Source organism: Clavelina lepadiformis, chromosome 7, assembly GCF_947623445.1.
Source record: "Clavelina lepadiformis chromosome 7, kaClaLepa1.1, whole genome shotgun sequence".
Classification (NCBI taxonomy): domain Eukaryota; kingdom Metazoa; phylum Chordata; class Ascidiacea; order Aplousobranchia; family Clavelinidae; genus Clavelina; species Clavelina lepadiformis.
This window is the reverse complement of record NC_135246.1, coordinates 9,385,149-9,406,855: the sequence shown is the minus strand read 5'-3', so window position 1 is coordinate 9,406,855 and position 21,707 is coordinate 9,385,149. Positions and strand designations below refer to the sequence as shown.

At 34.3% G+C, this 21,707-nt stretch overlaps 4 protein-coding genes across 5 annotated transcripts in view; 1 reads left to right on the top strand and 3 right to left on the bottom strand.

The window, feature by feature from the left end:
- Positions 1-21,707, bottom strand: part of LOC143464550 (uncharacterized) — a 146,405-nt gene that overhangs the window by 36,597 nt on the left and 88,101 nt on the right. The gene's annotated exons all lie outside the window — the stretch shown is intronic.
- Positions 172-6,947, bottom strand: LOC143465911 (protein GDAP2 homolog). Its single transcript, XM_076964433.1, has 11 exons — positions 5,535-6,947; positions 5,174-5,313; positions 4,749-4,871; positions 4,315-4,434; positions 3,891-3,967; positions 3,519-3,699; positions 3,272-3,443; positions 2,379-2,532; positions 1,384-1,578; positions 1,003-1,146; positions 172-604 (listed from the first exon to the last, which is right to left on the bottom strand). The coding sequence occupies exons 1-11, from the start codon at positions 5,693-5,695 to the stop codon at positions 509-511; spliced, it is 1,563 nt and encodes a 520-aa protein (XP_076820548.1). The 5' UTR covers positions 5,696-6,947; the 3' UTR covers positions 172-508.
- Positions 6,607-9,019, bottom strand: LOC143465910 (all-trans-retinol 13,14-reductase-like). Its single transcript, XM_076964432.1, has one exon. The coding sequence runs from the start codon at positions 8,955-8,957 to the stop codon at positions 7,104-7,106; it is 1,854 nt and encodes a 617-aa protein (XP_076820547.1). The 5' UTR covers positions 8,958-9,019; the 3' UTR covers positions 6,607-7,103.
- Positions 16,436-19,102, top strand: LOC143465055 (interleukin-1 receptor-associated kinase 1-binding protein 1 homolog). Of its 2 annotated transcripts, none has more exons than XM_076963189.1 (6): positions 16,436-16,691; positions 17,045-17,186; positions 17,541-17,693; positions 17,801-17,892; positions 18,054-18,167; positions 18,569-19,102. In XM_076963189.1, exons 2-6 carry the CDS (start codon positions 17,067-17,069, stop codon positions 18,885-18,887), a joined length of 798 nt encoding a protein of 265 aa, XP_076819304.1. In that variant the 5' UTR covers positions 16,436-16,691; positions 17,045-17,066; the 3' UTR covers positions 18,888-19,102. The 2 variants fall into 2 exon arrangements, with proteins under 2 accessions (XP_076819304.1, XP_076819302.1); XM_076963187.1 differs by having other exon boundaries at positions 16,439-16,691; positions 17,022-17,186.

Sequence of the window (21,707 nt, the reverse complement as noted above, 5' to 3'; positions counted from 1 at the left end):
AATATGTTGCTGTTAAACATGTAAACATTTCTATTTACAACGAAAATGCTAACGCAAGCATTTAAAAACCTGTTCAGATCAGAAAGCCGTATAAATGATGTTGCTTTCAGCTTGGAAATTACTCTAGCAAGCTAAACCATGTGCAGTATTTAAGAGAGGCCCACACAGGACTTTCTGAGTAGTTGTTTTAATAGCTTTAATACATAATACTGTACAACAACCAGAAACAGCATTGTTTTCTATTTGTTGGAGCCTTACGAAAATATAAAATTCACTCGCAAAAAAACTTTCCTGATCACCCAACCTGAGGTATAGGATTATATTGTGTAATTCCCTGTCAAATTTAGTCACAATCACAATTATTTATTAAGAAATTGTCAGTAAACGTTCCATTTCACTGGGCAGAACGATTTTCGGCAATAGCACTACAATAAAAAATATAATACTGATTACAGTGTATTAACACTTTTGAAGGGATGTTGGTGCTTGCTTGTGTAGTAACTGCTGATCATAAGGACATTCTATTCCCACTGTCTTCCAACGCTAAACTTCCATCAGGCTTGGGGGACTGCATGTTCTGTTTATGATATATTTCTGCATTCACCTAGGTACAAATAATGTAAAAACTGGTTTAGAAATCAGTTTAAAAGTTAAACAGGAACACTTCGGCATACCTGCACCAGAATAATCCCACCACACAAAAAATAACAGCCCAATATTTATTAATAACAATGTTTGGAATAATTTTAAGAGTTTGGGAAATAATAATGAATGAACTTCAACAACTTGCCAGATTTATGCGACTAGGGAGCTTATCACAAAATCTAAATTATTCAAAGCAAGTTATGGCAAGTCTAAGAGGAAAGTACCCTTGTAAGCAACCAGTTCATCAGCCATGAAGCAAATATCATGTAGTTAAAAAGCAAACTTTGAAACCAACCATACCATTCGGTCACATATGAACACTATTTACCTGATGCATACAACTGTCAGTGTGCATACCTTTAAATCATAGTCAATAACGAAGGGGGGTATGTCAATCTGGTCAGGCGCAATATACTTATAAAGGTCAGGAATGTTTTTCACAGAGCTGATTTGGCCTCTAACTTCACTGGCAGAAAAAGTAGTAAAAAACCATGCAAGCACCTAAAATTTAGAAAATGGGAACAATAAATGTATTTTGAAAAGCTGAAGCGCTTGAACATATCTGTAGATTGTAGAAGAGACACAAAGTGGTAAGTGAATAATACTGCAAAAATGCAGATGATGCACAGCAAACATAAAAGTATACTCAAAAAAAGTTGCAAAAAAATTGAAAAAAAATAATTAAAGTACGAATTATTAAATATGCATAATAAGCATTAAACTTGATAAATTCCTTACCCTACTCCAAAGAGTCGGATGCACCATTAATAAATTTTTCAAGTTCTGTCGATATCTTTTATCCAGGACATTGTAGACTCGACGTATAAAGCTCATTGGGGGATGATTGCAGGATTGCGAGAATGTGTGAAAATAAACGAGTGTGTACTTCTTTTTAACGATCGAATCAAGCATTTGAATAAAGTAGAGTAGGGCCTGTTGTGTATGTAAACTCTTGTTAACTATCAAATTACATAGAGGCTAGAAAATAAATTAATAGGAAAAAGACAGCAAAATTTCATCTAGTTACATACGACTTAAAGTAGTTTTACATGGAAAAAGTTTTCAGTTAAAAGTTAAGATTTTGTTTCAGCCATACAGTCTAGAAAAAAATTTTGTTTTTGTCATAGAAGAAAATAATAGATAAAAAGCAAAATAAAGAATAGGGACTGGAAAAAGCTAAACTTCTTTTACTCAATACAATTGAAACATGTGCGGTTAAGTTAGGTCAAGCTGACTACGCCTGGCCCAATTTATAGAAGAAATGAAGTTTATATTTAAAAGTATTTAGGCATTCAACACATTGTTGTTATGTCTGGCCAAAAAAGCATGACAAATTCCATATGTGTGCACTTTACAATAGGTGTTTAATTTCTGTGCATACAGTACATTTTGTACAGCCAAAGTGATTTTGCCATTATGGCAACGTGAAAAGGCATTTGAAAGTACTATCATGGGGTTTACGTAAAACAAGTTTTTTGCTATCCAAAACTTTTTGCAAAAAGTATACACAGAGACTGCAATGTAAAATCTAGTACATATACATTTTTTTCATCATATTTTAAAAACTATGGCTGCTTATGAGTGAATCAGACATGCAACTCAATGCAAAGTAAAGTACAGCCCCGGGACAGCACATTCAATTCTTGACTGTCAAGTCTTGGGCAATGGTTTGAGAAAAGCCGACTAAAAAGATCTTATATCAAAATGCATGAAATCAGATTCAATATCATTACCTTATCCAAATTCATTTGTTGTGTATTGATGTATTTTGCAACAAGCACAGCTACTGGAGCACCATCACGATCATCTCCGCATAAGTACAGTGCTTTTGAAGAAATTATTTCAGAAAGATCGTCAGTCCTGGCAAGACGTAGCAGTCTTTGATATCTGTTGATAAACAACCGATTGATGCCAGGCAGAAAGGACACAGTGGGTTAGCAGAGATGCCACAAATTTTTTTTAACTTAAAGAAAGCTTCATTGGAAGACTTTGAAAGTAGTCTTGGGCATTGTCAGGTCTCTTCTATCCAAGACTTAATAACATTTCTTTCATTTATATAGTATACTGAGTAACTTTAAGTATTGTTTGCAAGGTTAAAATGAATAATATCTTTAACAAAGAGTCTACCCAGTCTGCAAAATTCCATGACAATAAAACCACAATGGCATAAAATAAGTTAATGAAAGTCCTTTCATAACAGTATCCTCTAATATCTCCAATTCAAAACTTGGGGCTAAAGCTCAATCTAAATATTTAACAAATCTGTGGTGTCAGCAATCTCAGAATAATTTAAGTGATGTCACATAGAACGAAGTGTTACAAGCTAAGTTATGATCAATCTTGATCGTATTACTTTTCATTGGGCCTACTTGGTTTCGTCTTTAGCATTGTTCATAAGAAAATTGTTGTCAAGAATAGCATCGTTATGAAAGAAAATTGTATGTGTTGCAAAAAATTTGTTGCACTTCGTTGGTGTTTAACATACCTACATGAATGTTATTACCAGTAAGCGCTCAGTACAAATTTGTAACTACGCCTACGCGTATACAATCAAAGTTTGCTAGTCAAACATTAACATCTGTAAACAATTCCAGGCAACATTGTATACATTAGGTATAGAGCTTACATGCGGTCTTGTGATGCAAGCATTTTTTCGTTTGTCATCGACCTCATCTGCTTCATTCTCTTTGAATCGTGATCACCTGACATCAATGCAAATGAGTGCCTGGTGGCCTCAGTGGGATCAATATCCTTTCTTATGTCATTGTGCATTTCACTAGCCACACTGCTAGATTCACCTATAACAACACATGAGAATAAAACAGAGCACTATGCCATACTAAAGTACGTTGGCAACTTTTGTCGAAACTCACTTTCTGTTTCTATGCTTGTAGAGCGTTTTATCCCTACTAGATCAGTGATGCGTATCGCACGATCTGCATCTACTCTTTCACCCCACTCCCCTCGGCTATAGGAAGGAATCAAAGATGCGTTAGTAACTGCTTCTTCCACAGAGCGGGGAAAATATGCTCGTAAGAAGTATGTATAAAGTTCCTGAAAACAATGCAAGCACATTAGAAATAAACATTTCATGAACATGAAAAGCTGCAAAGTGAAACCTAGCCAAATGCAGTTTACACAATTTGCCAATCCGCCTGTGGTGTCATTACACTGATACATAATTATCACTAAATTTATCTTATTCTTAGCAAAACTAAATGTATAGGCTAATAAAAATATCTCACCACACTATCTTCAAGCACACAAAACACAACAGTTTGAATACTCGGGGAAAGCTTCTCCAGACAACATCTTACTGTACCTATGACAATAAACATATTAATGATATTACATTGTCTAAACTTAAACAAGTTTAATTTTAAAAGAGATGATCTGAAAAGTCAGTCAGTTACTGATTCTTTTTAAACTTTGTACCAGTAATACTACAATACAAGTCACTAAATGCTTTTGTAAATATATACAGACAGTAGTAAGCTCATCAACTATGTTGTACTCAAAATTTTGGACAACTTAAATTAACTTTACTGGTCTCATCCAAATGCCTACATAGTGAAACTAAAATCAAGTACACCAATTTTGGATAACTCAAAGAAATTATGTTGGTCCTTTAAGTTCAACTTTGAGTTCATGAGCTTCTATTTTTTGTACCTAAAGCTAAATGAGCCATTTGCTCTTTCAAGGCAGGATCATACGTTTCATACAATGGTGCAAAAGCAATTGAAGCCACATTATTTTCAGCTGCCTTCTGCAGAGCATTGCAATAGCATCCTTGCAAAACAAATAAAACATTGTAACAATAAAAAATTTAGTAATTAATGTAAGACATTTTCTGCAATAGATAATAAATTTCTACACATTGAAAATATACACGTTTTATAGAGCAACTTAAGTTTATATATACCTAAACAACTAAGTATTTAACCTAAGTACACCTTACAAACGAATCACATCTTTTAAAAACTAAATTTTAAATTACATATTTTAAACTTATCAAAAAAAATAGACACTTGTAAGAGTTTTAAACTGGAATTTACTTTTTACAACAAAATTATTATTATATATATGCATCAAACCTCACGTACTGTGAAGAGATGTTTCAACAGCTGACTGATGTTTGGCACTGATACCAGGTTCTTTAGCATGTATTATATATCTTGCAGGAAGATCATAACCAGTACCAAGAATAACACTTCCCGTTTTAATATCTAGATAATTTTCACATATTGCACAATGAAGTGTTTTGGTTTGAAGGCATGAATTAAGAAACCAAAAGTAGTATTACTATAAAACAACAGTAGTCATATTACATGTGTGGCCTGGATGGAAAATGGGATTGCTTAAGAGAAGTAATACCTGAGCCATGTGAATATATATGATAAATTATTTTATATTTGTGAAACATTTAGAAAAAACGTATGCCATACTATTTTTTTAGTGTAGATTTTAAACCTTGCATTAAACGTAGCCATCTAGAGCTATACCTAACAACAGGATTATAGTACCACACCTTTCAATGTCTTGTAATAGTTAGCAAGCAATGGCCCAGCAGCAGAATGAACTTCCTGAGCAAGTGATGTTTGTCTTAATGAAACTTCATTAATCGGCAATACTACACAGTCCAGGCCTAGATGTGCAATACCACCTTGACTGCACAAAAATTAAGAATTGTAAATAAATATGTTAAATCTAAAGCAAGTAGTCATCTTAAAGAAAATTCATGGAACTACATATCATGCTGTATGTATTCAATGTTTGATCATAAATTGGTATCATCAGCTAGTATCAGTTTACCAACAAATGCACAAGAGCAAAATATATGGCACAAACCAATGATATGTTACAAGTAAGTCTAAAAAGTTTCTATTTACCATAAGTAAATACAACTGTTTAAGTCAGGGCGGACTTTGAATTTGCAATTTGAGTATGGGTGGCTTTCATCAAATTCACATCCAGTTGTCTCATCTGTATTTTTGTCTCCTGTATCCCATGGTTTCAGACTTTCAATTTTAATAACTGATGAAACATTCATAGCGAAACTCAATACATTACTGCACTGTTACAGTGTTATTCATCTACAAATTATAATACAGTATAAGCAAAAATTATAATCTCATATACAATATGAAACTGCAACATTGGCTTTACACACACAGGTAGTCACAAATTAGCACATGTGGGCAACGCACTTTAAATATTTATATTCAAACTATTAAGAGTAATTGGAATAAGTGCAGTTTGCTTGTAGAGGTGATAGTGAAATCCATAGCTACCATAGATTTGATACAACAGTAACAAAATCAGCACAAGCTTTTTACAAGATCTGCTACTTGATATAGGTCATTGCTCGGTTCAACTCAGAAAAGTTAAAACTATAAACTGTATGTAGCTAAAACATCAATGGTGAAGCCAGGTTCAAAACTTTCAAACGACAATTGCGCCAAAACAGTTCCAATTTAGGAGATTTAAAAGTAAACTATCAATAACTCTGTTATAAATAATTAATTGCTCTTGTTTAATACAACAACTTGCCAAATTTTGATCCTAATAATTATGCTTCAATTGACACCGTAAAAAGTCAAAACACTTTTCACACTATTTCAAATAAATCGGCAGACAGACAACAGTCATAATAAAATAGTGAAATATTACCATTCTTCTACCACCGAACATCATACTATTTAATACAGAAATTGAACACTTAAGTTTGGCATGTAATTTATTAATTGATGATCAACGTAGTAGCCTAACTGAAATAGTTTGGGTGGCTACCAACCTACAATATTTGCATGAATATTTTTGTCTGCTGCAGTGCTACTACTACCAGTATACTTAAGCTACTTCAGTGTCCCGAATCCTTGGTCTGCGAGCTGGCTTTGCTACAGTTAAACATAAAAGACAATAACACTTGTGCTATCTTCCGTAGACATTATAAAAAATATCTCTAAATTTGAAGACATATATAACAGTTGTTAAAAATGCTGCCCTGATTCTGGGCAGAAAAATCCTTTAATTATTGCTCAATGGAAAATTGAGTGTTTACTTTTAAAACTACAGTAGTCAACATAATAATTTGGAAGTAGCATGAACTTATTTGTATAAATATATGGCAAAAAAGTTTTAAAAAAAACTTGAAAAATGCATATATACGTATTATATATATCATATATACCAGCAACGAGGGTTTACTGTATATGAAATGTAAACGCACAAATTATGGCAACTGAAAACAGCCAGCAGTGCTTAACAAAGTACTACAATCTCCTTGACTAATATTTTTCAATTTAAAAATACGAAATCAGTTCAGTAACAGTTTGAAAACAGTAGCTTAGCCTTAGCGAAGTCATATTGAAAATCAAACAAGATGAATTAAGAGATAGTCGATTGCATAATCAAGTAACATAAGAAACTGTACATACTTAACATAACATAATGGAACGCTATGAAGCACTCAGTTTTGCACGCAAACGCCTCACATCCTTCACGTGGTTAATCAAATCAAGAATGATAAACCGATTCAGCACTTTTGAAGCTGTAATTAAACCACTAAATGCAGCTCCTATGAAGCCGCAGGTAAAGATATCTTGACCGGTTAGATATAAGTCAGGAATGGGTGTACCAGCACTTAGTTTAGCAGCATTCTCAAAGTAAAACCTTTCCATATTGTGATGGGCCCCGTAGATCTCACCATGCATACTGTTTAAGTAATGCATATGACTTAACGGGGTTCCACCTTCTAAACTTTCCACCTTGTCCTCAAGATGTGGAAAATGAACTAATACCTGTTTCCATGCCTGATTCACAAAACTAGATTTGAGATTGTTGTAAACGGCACCACGCTTCTTGACATCAGCATCTTTCCATTCTTCAAACCATGACAGGGAAGAGAAGGTGACAACTACACAGGTAGATTTACCAGGAAACCTATCTTTCCACGTTGGGTCCTTTGCAGATGGAAAGGAGGCAAAAAGCAATGGGATGGGAGAGTTAGCAGCATCTGCTTTTGTCATAGAAAGATATTCTTGCGCTTCAGTGTTAGGATCATCAGAGGAAAAAATCCAGAAATTTTTGGCAGGTAAATTTAACTCTTCTTTTGTTCCGTTCAAGCCTACCATAATTTGCAGGCATGTAAGACCTGGTTTCAACCAATCTAAGTTTTTCATAACTTGATATTTTTCACTTATATATTTTGGCATCATTGTCTGGTAGGTGTTGTAAATTCCTGCACCTGATATTACAATCGGTGCTCGAATTTCACATGGTGGGGATTTGGATTTCTTTAAAAACACTTTGACACCACAGGCTTTTCCATTTTCAATTAAAATCTCACCAACTTGAGCACGCGTCAAAACTTCTCCACCAGCTCTTAGTATGCCTGGAATCATCTGATATGCTATTTCACTCGCACCTCCCTTTGGATAGAACCCACCTGTGCGAAGCATATGATTTAACAACATACCATGCATTAGAAAGCAGGACTCCGATGGGAACACCCCATAGTCACCCCATGGGTATGCTAAAACTGCTTTTAGATCTTTGTTGGTTGTTAAGTTGTCCAGAATATCCTTCACAGACCTACGAGTGAGATAATTAAATCCAGGGAAAAAAATTTTGTGGAGTTTAAGAAAAATGAGTGCCTTCAGTAAAAAAATAGGTAGCATCTTGATGATAACAAAAACTGTGCTTGCTGATCTACACTTGTGCAGTAACCTGAAGTACTGATCAATAGCCTTTGCTTCACCAGGAAATAATTGTAGAAGTTGCTTTTGAAAATTTTTAGCACCTTTGGTACAAGGATATTGCTTTGCTTCGGTTTCAGATTTATTAATCACTACTGTGTCAAATACTGAGTCCAATTCTACCCAATCCAACTGACTATCAGTCAAAAAATCTAGAAGGCATCGATTTAAACTCCCTGGCTCCATATTACCAACATAATGTATGCCGATATCATATTCACATCCCTTGTGCTTATACGTATGTGTGCAACCACCTACTCTGTCATGTTGTTCCAATACAAGGACTTTTTTGCCAGACCTTGCCATAAAGCCAGCAGACGTCAATGAGCCCATACCACTTCCCACGATGATAGCATCTAGATCCTGTGGAACTTTGTCAAGTGAAAATGCACGTTTCAAGACTTTTTTACGTTTCTCTTTATCCATCTCAATTGGTCGCGGAGTGCATGTCTTCATGTTGCAAAACACACTCTTTTTTTTGTATCCCTGGAACTTCATCCACAACCACGCAACAACAAAAGCAAGAATTGCAAAAATAAAACCAATAACAGACATATTGCCCGATGTGTTATTGCTTCAGTACTTTCACTTAAATACTAAATAAAAAGGAAAAGATATAAAGCCTTGTAGATACTGACGATGTATTTTTATAGCTTGTAAAGCACAGTGAAATACTACAAAATTCTATTTGAATTTTATTTTCGAAATTTGTACATTTGAAATGTAAAATATCAAAATGATCGTGTTTTTCAGGGATATAGCAATAATCGATCAGTATTCATGAGCTGCTAAAAATATATTTTGAGTTGTGACAAGTACGCTGTATAAGAGAGCTGCAACCATGTTATAGAGCAGTGGTTCCCACACTTTTTCAGCTTGTGGCACACTAGAAAAATTATAAAACGCTCGCGGCACACTTACAAGAGCAGGAAAGTTGCTTTAAAAAATTACCCTACTCTATCAGCAATGCCATAATTGGTTTCATCGTCACATGTGCTTATTTATCAGCTATTGAAGCAGTTAGAAAGCTTTTAGGTCGCATATGCTTGTCTGCATGCCTTAATTTAAATATTTATACAATTCTGTAATCATTAATGATTGTCAATTTGGTTATTATACTATTAGTAGTCATTTTGGGATATTACTTTTTAACTAAAAGACCCATAAAAACATGTTGGTGAGGTGCATTTTGACAACCTTTGCCATAGATTATAGAATCTATACTTGAAAACAATGTCGGAATCGATGTCTACTGTTACGTCATAAACGAAATCCTGGCCTAAATAAAGAAAAACTACACAGAAACTTTCATAAACGGTACTCTTGGTAGCCTTTACATTTTTTGGAATTTTACGATTTGACTAGAAGAGCCACAAAAAACATGCCGGAGAGCCGCATGCGGCAGTTTGCCCACGTCTGGTATAGACCATGCAGCTAATGGCGCCGAAAGTGGAGGTGCAATTAGCTGCATGGTCTAACTAAACATTCGATGATGAAATTACAAATGTTTTTTAAATGGCATCAGGCTTCCTGAGTACACTCGGAAAACTGTTTATTTTCATAACCAAGTTATCTTGAACAGGGCTGTTAGAGTATGAGAGTAACGTAAAATTTCAATACTGTGCTAGAAATACAAAAGAAAGTAAAGAGAGAGACATCATCAACAATCATTGCTCCAATGGACCAACGTTAATAACTTTTAAACATTGACCATCTATGGCAGTGATTCTCAATAGGAGCCAGCTAATGAAAAGAAAAGTTTCTTAAATCTTTAACCATTTGTCGTCTGTGGGAAGAAATATAGAGGATTTGGGAATACTGGGATTTCGGGTCTAGCCTATTGCCTTTGACACCGCATTTTATGGTATTGCTCATGTTATTTATAGCTTAGCCTATAGGCTATAGCCTACCAGTTGAAGCACTTACTTTTAAGTTGCTTGTTTTATAAACAATTTTTTAATTTTTTGTTAGATTTTTCAGTAGAAATTTCACCGAAATTTTGGCAGGTTAAATAAATTCGCCTGCAAGCACCACTGATGTTTCAGTATGACTTCTATACCAGTGGATTTTTCTACTAATCTTGCATGAACAACTATATTTCAGATCACAGCTACATACGAGATTCGAAAGTGTGCTAAGTGCGCGGATGATGCTTTCAACGCAACTACCTAAGAAAAACAGTAACTGCACAAATCTTTTTCAAAATAAACTCAGTTGTGCAAACAGGTTTTTTTCGAACGGTCTGCGCAAGTAATCAATATTTTGTGATTTAGTTGCGTGCCATACAGGAATGAGTGGCATCTGCAAGCCTGAGTGGAAAGTATGGCAGTTTTCGACAAGACAATATACGTGGCGAAAGACACAAATTTAGGCACCATTGCGTGGACCAAAGCCTCAATTATTTGTTTATTTATTTTAAATTAGTGGTCAAACAACCAGCTTATCTTTGTTTGTTTATTATAAATCAACTTGAAAATAAACAAATTCGAAGTACATGTTGATAAACCTCGTGCATGCGGCTGCCGCATTTTTCAATATGGCCTGCATGCACAATATTATGAAAGTGCACACAGAACTTTTTTATTTTCACGCCTATATAGGATAAATAAACTAAGAATTGGGGTAGACCAAGTTGAGTCCAATTATTTGGTCGAACATGTTTTCAATACTGAGACCCGATCGAGTAGGCCTATTGCTTGATATTTGATATTTGACTAATTCGATGACGTCACCCATGTCGATATTTGCGTGCAGGTAGACTTCAACAAATATGTTAAATAGCCAAGCCAAGCCAATTTTTAAATAGTATGCTAACGAGATCACCAATTCATTATTCAAGCTTCTTCAAAAATTAACAAAATTAATATGTTCGTTTTAGTAAGCTACTTTCATTCAAAGAAGTATCGTTTGTGACGTAACCGCCATGTTTATTATTTTAGTTGCATTGCGATGCCCTTATTTGGTTTCAAATTTTATACATAACTATTTAGCCTCGAGTAAATTATGTTTTAAAAAGACGGTATCTCTATCAGACACACCCAGCATTTCAACGGAGAACTCAAATGTAGTACTCGTGTGACCAGTGACCATGTTAAAATGTCAGGATATTGGCCCAGACGGTCGAATTAATAAAGCAACTGGATATATGCTTATCTGAACGTATACAAGTCATTCCTAGGAAAACTACTCACCAGTAATTATACACGTCTTGAGTTGAGATTCGTCAGTATCGAGGAATAACCGCGAAACAGGATCTAACTTCACCATCCTTCTTGTTCATCTTTTGGAATAAAAGAAGCCGGCAAGTAACATTGACGGATGTTATTGTTATACGTCCAGTAGCGCAGTATACATTCACAATTAGTTGCATGTCAACTCCAGTGTTTATTCAGTGTTTTTCTGTGCAATTTGGCAGTGCATTGATATTTGCTATTGTGAAAACATAAAAGCCATCGTCGTCGGTTTGGCAGGGCAGGATCAAGAACACGTATTTAGTAGGCTACTTAACTGATAATAATCGAAACAACAAATTCAGTAGGTGGCACATTGCAGCAACTTACCAAATGCAAGATTTTGACGAAATGTTTCTGTTAACAAAGTGTTCGTACGAAACTAAGTTAGGTGAATTGTTCAATAAAAGAGAAACTTGCTTTTTCTCCCTAAAATGCGTGCAATTGGTGAAAACACCATTGTTACGGTATTTTTTATTCCGTTACAAAATATTAGGCGCTATTTCACCAGGGAAATACGTGCGTTCAAAGCTACTTTTCATGATTTCTTGTTAACCTAGCTTAAATGATATAACATAGTAACCTAAACTAAATCTAACTTAAATTAAAACCCTTAATAACCTAAGTCGACTTTTGCAGACCGATTCTCCTAACAAAACCACCCTATCTGGAGTTGCGTGACCTACTTACAGTGAAATAGTCATTCTATAAGTTTATAGTTATTTAGGGTTTGATTCAAGTTAGATCTAGACTGGAGTAGTATATTATAATTTATAACATCCAACTTAGTTTAACAAAAAACTATGACACATAGCTTCGAATGCACAATTTTTTTGGTGAAATAGCGGCAGCAAAAAACATTGGCTGTTAGAACTAAATAGTAAGCTAAATGGCGTTTACGAATTTTTTGACTTAAATTTAAGACGTACAGTTCATTAAGAAAACATTAACTTATAATGTTTTTGGTATATATCACATTTGTAAAACGTCGATCGAGGCGGTAATAAGTTTAGTGCTGGACTTTGTGCCAATCTGGTGAACGAAAGATATCTTTCTTGTTTAGCAATTATGTTTTGCGCTCCTGGTTTGGTGATACTTTGAGACAACAAAAACGAGTGAAAATCTCTGTTGTGTTTTTAAGGTACAACACAAGATAAAGAACGAAGAAGATCAAGAACGTCACGTAAGTTGAATTACCAAGCACTATACAATGTAGCAGATAGATAGAAACAGAAAGGCTTTCTTATATAAGCCTGTGTGGCACAACGCACAAGCAATTAGCAATCAGTGCAATAAAAAGAAATGTCTAATACGGCAATAAACGCGCGAACAAGAGATTGCACATTCCGTCCCCATTAAGACCAAAGCAACCATGATAAAACAAAAATGAACTTAAAAACAAAACATCCGCGGTGATTTACACAATCCAAGCGATTCAAACGATTCAGCGGTTCAAGCGGTCCAAGAGATCTGAGCGGTGCAAGCGAATCAAACGAACCTATATATTTTGGAGGCACCCAAGAAATATCGGTAGTCGCTCTTTTTTCTAAAACATAATGAAAATAGTCTGCTTGGCATTAGCCGCGCGTTCTATACGCTTATCTTTCATTACATTTTAAGTAAAGTTTAAAATGATTGACTGAAAATAACTGTGAGTCTATTCATTGTATTGACACGCGCAGCTCTTTATAGTTCACACAAACTATTTATATTTTAAAATTACTTCGATTCGATGCTACGCCGACCATAGCGTGATGTCATACTGAATAAACCCGTTGGGATGGGCTAAAAGAGCAACAAAGCAATACTGTAAATTACGATATATGTCATTACAATTATAACACAATTTGTTATCTAAAAGTCAGCAAATTAATTGCATTTGCGAGGTAAAAGCCAGAATCTTATGATCACTTCCTCCGTAGCGGTTCACGTTGTTCCTGACGGAGAAACATTCTGTCAAAGATCATAGAGACCCAAAATGTGTAACGAGATTGAATTTTTTGCTTATATAAACGAGAATGGGGCATACTAATCGCAAATATTTCTTTGTACATTTGCCTCATATAGAAACAGATTTTTATGTAGGCGATCAGTTTGAATTCATAGAGCGAAACTTTGCATACAATAACATTTTTATCAAGTATAGGTTTAGGTTGATGCTTTAATTGATATCGGGTTCCAATTAAACTCAAAGTAATAATTTTTATTTTTGTATTGTATTTTGCGTTTGAACAAGATATTGATGTAACTTAATTACATGTGTAGGGTTACATGGCCATTAGGGTAAATCCATTTCGATATGACTTACCAAACCTTAGCTAATCGGTTGTAGGCATCCAATTTTGACAGTAATAAAGTCATTACTGTTTATAAGCCAAGTGAAAACAACAGGCCTACTCGCAATAAGCAGAATTTGAGTTAATCTGTATCCAATTGCAGCTTTTTCCACTTAATTGGAACGCATAATTAGCCTAGACATCTACGAAATAATAATCTCACCATTCGAGAGATATGGCACCGCTAAAACTTAAAATTTGCCAACAAATTTCATGCTTAAGTCAATTTGGTAGTTTGGGCAACTAATTAAACAAATGGCAAAATATTGCCTTTCTTATTAAACGGATTGAATTATTTCGGCCTTAGAATTAAACAAGGGCCCTCAGTTAACAGTAGGCTACAGCAAATTTGTTTATTTCATCACATTTTTATTTCTACTGTAACGTTTGCCACCTTGTACGTTAAGTAGCGGTAGGACACTACATCTATTTGCCAAAAAAGCCATTGTGGTTTTACTTTTATTCACAAAACGTATTTTAAAGCAATCGTCATTTAGGAGCAAACAGATGCACACAGACGCGCTTTAGAAGCGTCTCTCCTGATGTTTCGGAGCATGTTGTTTGCCAGAAAATAAAATCAAGTTATGTCCTTAATTGTGGACCAGGAACAGATTGAAACAACATAACTTATATATAGCGTAATTATGTCTTTTGTTGCGTAATACTGCACTTTGGTGTCTATTTTCTCAAATAAATAATTTGCTCAGATTTTCGCCACTGCTGCTAATTAACACTTTCATTACTACTCAAATTAACCTCTTGCGATATAAAAATAACACTAAACCCTACATACTTTACATTCATCAAAAATAGTTGTTCTTGGCAAGTTTTTGGTAAGAAACGGAAAGATCAACAACCAAGTTTTATAAATTATTAAACGTTAACCTGATCTACACTCTTTCTTTATTACATAAAGCAATTGGGAAAATGATTAATCTTTAATGCGACTATTACGTTATCGTCGGGCTGCCTTGGTCTGCAAAGTCATCAGATAAGAGCAATGAATAAGAGTTAAAATCTGATTGTAGGTCCGTTTAGATTTTAGGCAAAAGCAAACATTTATTCTGCTGAAGGGATTTATTCTATTGCAATTTTTTACCTAAAGAGCTTGTTTTTCAATACAGTTAAAAAAAGGAAAAGTGAATTTAAGTAGCCAAATACAGAGATGAAGTTATGTTAATTTTAGCACACTAGATAACTTTAAATGTATCTCAAACATCGACCAAAAAATATCTATTTACGTATAAAATTTTGCCGATAATGTGAATGAAATATTAGCCAGGTCCTATAGACTCGGAAAAGGCATTAGTAATAATTAGTAGGCACGTAGAACCACTTGCAGGTTTTCTAAAAAAATCGCATTGTCGGTGTGAACCAAGTTATCGTTTTTGTCATGATCGAAAGATTACTAAAGGTTTTTGTATATATTTATATCAGTCGCAGTTTATAACATATATGTATATGTCATTAGCTTGGCGTTACGTAGGCCTATATATACAAAGAGCACCAACACATTGTAAAAGAGTAAGACACATTTCCTTTTTCAAAAGTGATTTCGCCGCTTGATTTAAGTGTTCAATCAGCTGATGCGAAACAGCTTATTTAAAACCAAAAACAAACCGGCAATAAGTCTTGCTGTTTCATTTCGACTGAGAAATTATGATGCTTGCAGTGCAAAATTTTGGTCTAGTGCAGAAGTGCACAACCATGTTATGCGTTTGCTAGGCCATCACGACCCAACATGTTCACTAATAATTGTTCGTGGGCATATTGTTTATTTTGCTAGCCTACATAGGCTAATATCGTGATGTTAGCTCATAGCATCGCACAACTAATGCTGTAATGGGAATTGACGAAAAGTCAACGATGCATTATATTGTTTATTTCGCCATACGATCAGCCCTGGATTTACAAGGTGGAGTGCGCTGAGTCCCAGCTTTGGTTAGGGCCCCTTCAGCAAAAGAAATTTAATCCAAACGCATATTCGATAAGTTTAGCATCATAAACTTCATCAAATTATGTTATAACTAGTCTAGTTTAGGCCTAGCTAGCTATCGTAACTATACGGTTAGCATTTGGACGAAAACTTATAATAACAGTGCGGACTAAAAATAATAAAATACCAGTAATAATTCTCAGGTTACATTAGCATGTTATTAACTAGGTAGTCTAGTTAGCAGAGCTGGGTACTTGAGCATGTTCATTTTTTTGGTCAAATATACATGTGCATAACGACAGGATGCCTATGTATACTAGACCGCATCTGGTTTTACACTTGGTACTAGACCCCATTGTTTTAGGAATGATCTCGAGAGCAATGCTCTTTTTTAAATAGAAAAAGGGAAACACAATCGTGTTCCTGTTGAAGGGTTATTTGCTTATCGCTTAATTTTTGAGGGCGAAAGCACGAACAATGCTCATTTTTTCATCAATGATGCAGAGCGTGAGCAACGTTTTTTTTTTAAAAAAGCTGTTAGCATGAAGTAGTACTTAAGAGTGTAAATGACAGACAATCAGAAAATGTTTCAGCATTTTAGGGGTGAGTCAATTTTTTGGAAGATTGATTTTCAATTCCCTGTTTGTTCTGCCCAATCAATTTGCTTTTTTGCCTGAAAACATGTTTTAAAACGCCTTGAAATAAAATGTATTCTCATATATACTTCCACAGTAACTGGAAATTTATATATACAGTGATTTTCTAATACCGTGTAGCTCTCCAACAGGTATGTTTTTTTCTTGAAACAGTTACATTTTCTAATAAATGAAACTTGTATTGCGTAGAGATTCATTATGGCCGTAAACTTACGTTCTAATGAATTTTTTATTGTGTTTCCTTTCCACATCTATTTTTGATAATATGGATAACCTTAGTTTGCAACTCGATTGAACAGACAACAACTTCGTATCAACAACTGCAAAGCGCAATTTGCTTTGTTACAAGTTTAAGCATTCGAAATTTTTTGTCAATGCTTTACAAGCAGCATGACAAGCAACCTGCTGCATATGACTTACCCTACTTTAATGTGAAAATAACATAAATCTATACAATGTAGGTTTACACCTTACTTTTATAAAGCACAGTGGTAATTTGAAGAGGCATGTGCTCTAAAAAGAAGATCTCATTTGAACCTACTCATATATTTGCTAATCTTTCACCCCAGTTGCTAAGAGCTGGAGACGAAAAGCAGGAAAATGAGACTGAGGCTAGAAAAGTGGAGGTAAACCATTTGTTTGTGCTCTCATAGCAAATTATTTCCTTTATTACACTGGAAGAAATTCCTACCATATGCTAAATAAGTAAATGTTTAAATTTCTTTGTAAAACTATTGTAATTTGATCATTAAAACATGCTATGTTGAGTATATGTTATGTGCTCAAAAATGCATTAAAGCATCACCCATTAAAAGCGACATTATTGAAAAAATTCAATGAGAGTTTTCTAATTATCTTATTGCATCATTTCTTTATTTTGTTAATTCAGTCTACTACATCATTTGCATCATATGTTTCATACTATATAAAAAAAGGATATATTATAATGCACATAATATATATACAATTGTTTTATTTAGGTATCTGGAAGTGCTGAATTTATTTTGCCTCCAGATCAGTGCATTTTAACTGTGCTGATCTCAAACAAGAAAGACAAATCTGAGGAAGCAAAAGCAAGTGTAGCAAGACGCCTTGAATATGTCACACAAACACTCTATAACCATGGTGTTCAAGTATGTTTAATCTGTTTGCTATTTTATTTTTACATCTACATACATATAACGCTGTTTTAGCCTTTTAGGTTTGGTTTACTGTGAAATCATTTGTTTCTGCTCTTTAGAAACACGATACAGAAATTACAAAGAACCTGTCACGAATTGGAGGAAGAGGATGGTTTAACATGGAGGCTCAAGTTGATGCACTGTTTCATAAGTATACACTTGAATCGTTGGGTTATTTTTAATATAGTAGCATAATTACTACCAAAAAAAATAACTTAGATATTCAAAACTATTATATTTTAAAGCTGGCCTGACAGTTTGCTGTCTCTAAAATTCATTATCGCAATTTTGGAAACTTCTTTTTTCTTTTAGTGACCTCCATAAATGCTTACAACTCAAAAATCTCTTTACTGAGAAGTTAGATAGTTGTGTCAAAGTTCTACCTGTAGTTCTTCAGCATGATAAGCAGCATATTGAAGCAACCAGGTATTGAAGTAGCTCAATAGTTTTGCGTTGCATTGAAAAGCATGTTATTTTAAATCTGAAGTCTTATTAAATGAATACAAATGTGACGTTATGCAGATATATTTATCTTATTTTAATTGTAAGGTTAGCATAAAAATATAAGTACTAATAATTGCAGTAATTACTTTAAACTGTGCATTAATAAAGGGAAACATTTTGAGAACATAGCTTTTCAAGAATTAGGAAAAATCCAAATTGAATTAATAAATGATTTATATGTTTGTAAATGTTACAGTTGTTTGAATTAATTTTTTCAATCGTTTACCATAATTTCCTATATTCAGTAAATTAGTAGTCAACTTATTACTAATCGAGTTTACGACAATACAAAGTTAAAAATATAATTGACACGCTTTGTATAGGAAGCAAACCTGTCTCACTGCTCTTGCAAACGCAAGGCAGAAAGCTGCTGAAATCTGCAAATTAATGGGCCAAGCATTAGGCCGACCAATTTTCATTACGGAAAACATTGTCCGTGAATGGAAAGGTGTTGGGTCACTGGATGCCAACAGTGTGACGAATAATGCAGAGCAATCAATGCTGACAGTTGCTGAGGTCACTTCTCCAGGCCCTCTTGAAATTCAGAGGAAATTAAGAGATCAAAGTATCTCCATTCGTGTCGATGTCACTGCAACGTTTGAGATCCGACCAAAGTTTGAAAGAGATAAAAAGCGAAAGTGAATCTGTGTTTGAATAATTCATGCAGAGCAATGAAATGCAATCCAAGAAAGCCGATTTATATTGAAGTTTAATACATTATTCATTATATTATTCTTAGTTGTGACCTTTTTTACACACTATGTATCAATGTTTTCATTTTATTTAATTTGACATTTTATCTTGCTGTGCAAATTAATGTGAAACTTGTTTTTAGTACAAATCAAATTGGTAGCAGTTATCGCAGTTACGCATCAGTACAAATTGAAGTTTTTAAAGTAGGATAATAAGAAAGTTGGAAGCAAACGAAAAAAGAAATTAATAGACTGGAAATATCCAAGTACAGGAATCTGTTAAACTAGAGATAATTCCAAACAAGAAATCAAAAAAGTCGCAATCTGATAGAAGAGCAGTTACTCCTTAATAACGTTTTTAAAACAAATCTACTGTAACAAAATACAGAGCACTGGAAAACACCTTTAAGTTTAGGCTACAGAATTAACCAGACCAAATAGTTTCAAACAAAAAATGCAAAACCGGAAGATTCATCACAACAAAATAACAAACTAGTTGCGTCAAAAAATCCATTACGGAATTTTGCAAATAGAAAAACAATAAATTACACAGCGCCAGAAAAAAGTAAGCCTGCAGAAGTAAACAAACTTTATTTGGAAACATGGTGCAAAAAGCAAGCCTTATAAGAAATATTAAATTAACTTAGAAGAGTTGCGTCACTCGCATTGGCCAAAAGCCAGCCCTGAATTGTGGATTAGGAGCCAGGACTGATAGCTTGTATTTCAAAAGAGTTGCGTAACTTCCGTTTATTTCAAAGAATGGAATTTTTAAAACGATTTCAGTCAAGTTTTGGTAAAAAAGTACAGCAGGCCACATTACTGCGGTAGGTGACAGTCGGCCATGGTAGGCAACATTGCCCACCATGGCCGATTTAAAAATTTAACAAAAGTAGCATTTGCTACGGGCCCCGCGGTAAGACCGTTTTCTTGTGACAAAAAGAATGAAAAAAAAAATCAGTGAGAAGAATATGGTGTCAGTAATTCCGAACAAGAGTTCGTGGAAAAGTTGCAGGGGGGGAGTTCGTAATGATTTTTTAGGAAAAACATTTCTCAAACACTTTTCAGTAACATTTAGTTTTAATTGTTTAGCCAGTTTCTGGATTTGCATAAACAAAACACTGGTTTTATCAGGGCCAGTTAAAATTTCACATAAATAAATCCGGAAACCAATGAGATTATTAGCCTATGATATAATACTGTACATTATTAATATCAGTACAAAGCCAAAGACAGCATAGACCTACATGGTTGCACAGAATGTTTATTTTTTAGTTCTTATTTTATAGTATGGTACGCCTGATGAAGTAAGTTTAAGCTTAGATAATCTCGTGTTGAATGATTAAAAGTTTACCCTTATGATGCTATAATACCCAATCCCTCTTTATTATAAGATACCAAAGTTAACTCGCTTCAGCCACCACCAACTTTAACTACTGTATATCATTCTAAGAAACCTATTATATAGTGGAGTTTTCAACCTTGTTTAGTCCGGCTGCACAAAAAGGGTTGTTTATTGTGTTATTACCATGTTATTCATCATAAGGCAATCAGAATACAAGTATAGCAGTAGCCTATGTTAATGCATGTGCAAAGTGATTGAACCTTTAACAACAGTGTGATTGTGCAAGATGAAGCTGCTTTAAAAAATGGCGACACCGGCATGTAACGGTAACATAAATTTCATTACACTTTTGATATTGAGGGTTACCATAAAAAACTTTTCCATAATTTGTTTGTCCTCTTTTTCGACCAAAGGTCAGCACCAGATTACAACAATTTGGCGGCATGTCTCCGCACCATATCATCTCGTACAGCCTATATGGCATGTTATACGAGTGTCGTTTCCTCTTTCAAATATACAGTAGTTTTGCAAAGGTTTAATGCAAAAAAACATGAAGCAATTGCGTATTTAAACGCCATATGTTTAAAATAGTTCTTGTTATAATTTTGCGTTGTAGACCTACACAGTATAGCAAAGATGAGTAAAAACTTGTAATCAGTTTGAACCACACCTTGTTGAGCTGAATGATGTCCAAAGTTGGTTCCGTAAAAGTAGCGTAGGCTATGACAATAAATTATTTACTCTCGTTTAACCAATATATTTTTAAAGCATGCAATATATGCTTGTCTACGGAAATTAGGACCGTGTTCACATCATGAGTTTTGTAATGTTGTTGCTCCTTAGATATCCAATAAAACTCTTGTTTGTGTTTTATAGGATATCTATGTATTGCTCTCAACATCTGTCTAACTACAAACAGTGAAAAAATTCCGTATCAACAACGACAATGGACGATCTGCCTTGTTGGAGGTATGGGGGGTCGAAAACTTTCTCTCAATGCTTGGTAACCAGAACGACAAGCAACTGGTCATGTTTAAGCTATTCATATTTCTGTTTATTTTCTTTGTTTTACAACAATGCAAACTTTCATAGCAACTGACATTTCAAAAGTTAACTTATAGCCGATAAGGAATCGTAATCACGAAAACACGATGAAAGAAAATGAGTGAAAACGTAACAGCAATAACACCAATAAATAACAACCAATGCGTTATACGTACTTAAATTTTAACACACAATCTCTTGTCATTTATGCTTTCTTGTCATTTATGTTTATTTCATTAATGCTTTTCGCGCAAAATTGTCCCAAAAACATCTTATTTCTCCCAAAACATTTAGTGCTAGTTCAACTTAATCGATCGATCATACAGACAGCGGAATGGTTGCAAATACTTTTAGTGACTTTATACATAGGTAAGCAAAAAAACA

Bases quoted from the DNA above. Each gene is read 5' to 3' on its own strand.
- LOC143465055 (XM_076963189.1), top strand. From the start codon at position 17,067: ATGTGCTCTAAAAAGAAGATCTCATTTGAACCTACTCATATATTTGCT. The intron at 17,187-17,540 runs GTAAACCATTTG...TGTTTTATTTAG, and splicing joins CTGAGGCTAGAAAAGTGGAG to GTATCTGGAAGTGCTGAATT. The intron at 17,694-17,800 runs GTATGTTTAATC...TCTGCTCTTTAG, and splicing joins TCTATAACCATGGTGTTCAA to AAACACGATACAGAAATTAC.
- LOC143465910 (XM_076964432.1), bottom strand. From the start codon at position 8,957: ATGTCTGTTATTGGTTTTATTTTTGCAATTCTTGCTTTTGTTGTTGCG.
- LOC143465911 (XM_076964433.1), bottom strand. From the start codon at position 5,695: ATGAATGTTTCATCAGTTATTAAAATTGAAAGTCTGAAACCATGGGAT. The intron at 4,872-5,173 runs GTGTGGTACTAT...AAAATTATCTAG, and splicing joins CTATTACAAGACATTGAAAG to ATATTAAAACGGGAAGTGTT. The intron at 3,968-4,314 runs GTACAAAAAATA...TTATTGTCATAG, and splicing joins AATGGCTCATTTAGCTTTAG to GTACAGTAAGATGTTGTCTG.